We start from the raw sequence: 3,039 nt of genomic DNA, 5'->3' as shown, positions 1-3,039 counted from the left end.
TTTGCAGTGTGCCGCTCAGACCCACAGGAATCAACCCGAATCTCTGACTAATTTCTATTTTGAATTATTAATAAATATTTCTTAAAGTTAAAAATAAAAATCATGACAATTTCCTGCCAATACGAAATTGGATCACAATGCGGTGAAAACAATAATAAAACGCTTATTAAATAATTCGCTGAACAGATCATGATTAAGCCAAACGAATTATCATGTTGTTTGTAGAAGACACGTTCACAATTATTTTACTTTATTAGTACTTTATTTTTCGCTGGGTGGTAAATGCACAAACATACCTGTTGAAATAATTACAAAATATCATGATAATTGTGTGTGTGTTTAATCTGGATTTTTTTTAGCTGTTTCATGTGGTTTTAGCCTTAATTCCAAACTAAACGAGTTTGAAACTTTTATCGTGTTGAAGGGGTCAGAGCGTGAAATGTGCAACAAAGGACGTGGAGTTGTGCAACTCTTTCCGGGATGGGTGTGAGGAGTGTGTAGGAGTTTTCCCATGATTATGTGACATACGGGCTCTCCAGGTGTGTGTTGTGGAGCAGGTGTAAGGCCCGTTCACGTCCAGCAAACACTCTCACCTGTTCACATCTGTAATGAAACACTCGGTGAACACCAGGGTCCCAGGCTTTCACGTTTTTTATTCAGAAAAATGCCAGACATGCAGGAATCAATCTCAGGCAAACAACCCATTCTTCCTGGTTTCATATGTACAATATTTTACACAGCAGCTCATACAAAACAAGACAGTATAAATAGACAAACATGGTACTTTGCAGCCGTCATACAGTAGAAATGACCAATGAACCATGGTACATAAACATAAACACTATCTAGACGTGTCTAACACGCGCCCACACACATACACACACACACACACGCGCGCGCGCAATGACAGCAGCAACACCTGCTTTGTCGTCACACACTCGGTTTATTTTTCACTGTAAAATGATTTACAGTAGTCATGATGAGAGTCCCACTCAGTGAAACAGCCAAAGCACTGAAAGCAGAGCGCCAACAAAAGTGCACAGCATGGGCCAAAACGTGCAAGTCTGCCGCCAGTCCAGGCGCCTTCACGACAGCAGGGAGTCTATGTGGAAGCCCCGCGCCTTGCTGGGCACCTTGACAGCTGCCTCAGGTGCGGCCACGCCCGGTACCGTGTGCTGGCGATAGGTGAGTGCGTCCCTGCCGGGCTCAGTGCTACCGAAGCCTGCCTCTGACAGGTACGCGTGCTGTGCCGGATAGTTCAGCGTGTACGGCAGCACGTGGGCCGCCGGGGGCCAATACAGCCGGGGGGCGTGCGCGTCCGCTTCGGCGTCACTTTCCTCCCTCCGTTTGAAGGGTGTGCTGAGGATGCTGTCGATAGCAAAGGAGCTGGAGAACTTGGCCCCCACCCTCTCCTCCGTGGCGGGCAGGCGGGTGTCCTCGCTAAGGATGTCCGGGCTCTCCTGCTCCTTGGTGGACCTCTTGGCGATGCGCTTCCTCCTGCGACGGAACACCCCGTCAGCGAAGGTGTACTCGCTGTGCGGGTTGAGCATCCAGTAGTTGTCCTTGCCCCAGGGCCTGGACGGGTCCCGCAGCACTTTGAGGAAGCAGTCGTTGAGTGACAGGTTGTGGCGCACAGAGTTCCTCCAGCCGGTGTAGCTGCCGCGAAAAAACGGGAACTTTTTCATCAGGTAGTCGTTGATCTCTGCCAGAGTGAGGCGGCCGCTGGTGGACTCCCGGATGGCCATGGCGATCAGGGCGATGTACGAGTAAGGGGGTTTGGGTCTGCGGGTGTATGGTTTGCCCTTGCTGCTGTCGCCGCCTTGCGTGACAGGTGCCGGGCTGTTGGCCACGCAGTCCCCGTCCGACCCCAGCTCGTCCCCGGACAGAGGAGACGGAACTCCCCCTTCTACTTCAATGCACAACTCCAGCGGCTTCTGTACAAAGTGGTGCGCAGAGAAAACTTCGAGTTTCATTTTCCCAAGAAAAAAGCAAGGATTTCTTCCTCCTCTGTTAAAGTCTTGTCCGGGCCGAGCAGGTGTAGCAGTCCCGCTGGCACCAAAGTCTCGGCGTGTTTGTGTCGGAAAGGCTCGTCTGGATCGCTGCAGGCACCTTGAGCCTCCGTCTGGAGCAACAGATCTGTCTCCAGAGACACGCTTGTATTGCTATAATATAATGCCTGGATAAGGGACGGCCCACGGGCGGGGTTTCCAGCAAGAACCCATTGAAACGACCGAGTGATGCGGTGTTTACAACTGGACGTTGCCGTGCCACGACAGTGAGGGAGCTAAGACTCTTTCAATCTGTCAGTCTGTCCATCATTCTGTCAATCTTTTATTTTTCTGGACAGTGTGCCTGCACTTTTCCCTACAACACACTTTTCTTTCATGTGTCGTTTTCGCCTTTGATCCATTAAATGATCAATTCAATTATTTATCATTTTCCTGGATTACAGCCTCATTTAAATCGCTGTTTTGGATTCAAAAACAGCAATATTATATAATATATACAAATGTAATGTTTCTTCTCGCCTTATTGGAAGATAGGAGACAGTTCAGTATTTGTTGCAAAGAAAATGACTAATGAATAGACTGAAAGGTTGTCACTGCTTTTCACTTTAGTCTGTTATACTCCCTCCACCGGAACGGGGAAGTAACGCGCACGCAAATTTGAAATAAAGCAGTGGGTTTGGAAGAGTCCTGCGTAACGACCGCACAATGAAAACTCTCAGGTAAAGAAACAGGTTTGAAGAGATAAAAAAAAAAAAAAGACACACAAAACAATAACGCTGAGTCTCCCCAAGAGGTCGCGTAGAGTTCACAATGACTATTGCACCTGCATGCAAAAAAAAAAAAAAACACCTGAGCGGCAGAAGCATACGTGAAAAACAAGCATTTCTCTCAGTTTGATGGAGTCATTCAAATGAGCAGAGGTCGGTTGTGTTTGTCTTTCAATACATTTGAGATTTATTTTATGTCAAATGCAAAATTCCCGCTTTGCCCAACAACAGCTATTGTAGTGTAGTATTTCTTGTGAATACAT

The 3,039-nt window shown here is 47.6% G+C and overlaps 1 protein-coding gene across 1 annotated transcript; it reads right to left on the bottom strand.

Moving 5' to 3' along the window:
- Positions 1-633: 633 nt before the first annotated feature.
- On the bottom strand, positions 634-2,135 carry foxq1b (forkhead box Q1b). Its single transcript, XM_067514309.1, has one exon. It carries the CDS (start codon positions 1,971-1,973, stop codon positions 1,086-1,088), a length of 888 nt encoding a protein of 295 aa, XP_067370410.1. The 5' UTR covers positions 1,974-2,135; the 3' UTR covers positions 634-1,085.
- Positions 2,136-3,039: the final 904 nt, after the last annotated feature.

This window comes from Channa argus, chromosome 8, assembly GCF_033026475.1.
Source record: "Channa argus isolate prfri chromosome 8, Channa argus male v1.0, whole genome shotgun sequence".
Taxonomy (NCBI): domain Eukaryota; kingdom Metazoa; phylum Chordata; class Actinopteri; order Anabantiformes; family Channidae; genus Channa; species Channa argus.
Note: the sequence above shows the minus strand (reverse complement) of the source record. Positions and strands in the feature narration are given on the sequence as shown.

Coding starts and splice junctions, on each gene's coding strand:
- foxq1b (XM_067514309.1), bottom strand. CDS start 1,973: ATGAAACTCGAAGTTTTCTCTGCGCACCACTTTGTACAGAAGCCGCTG.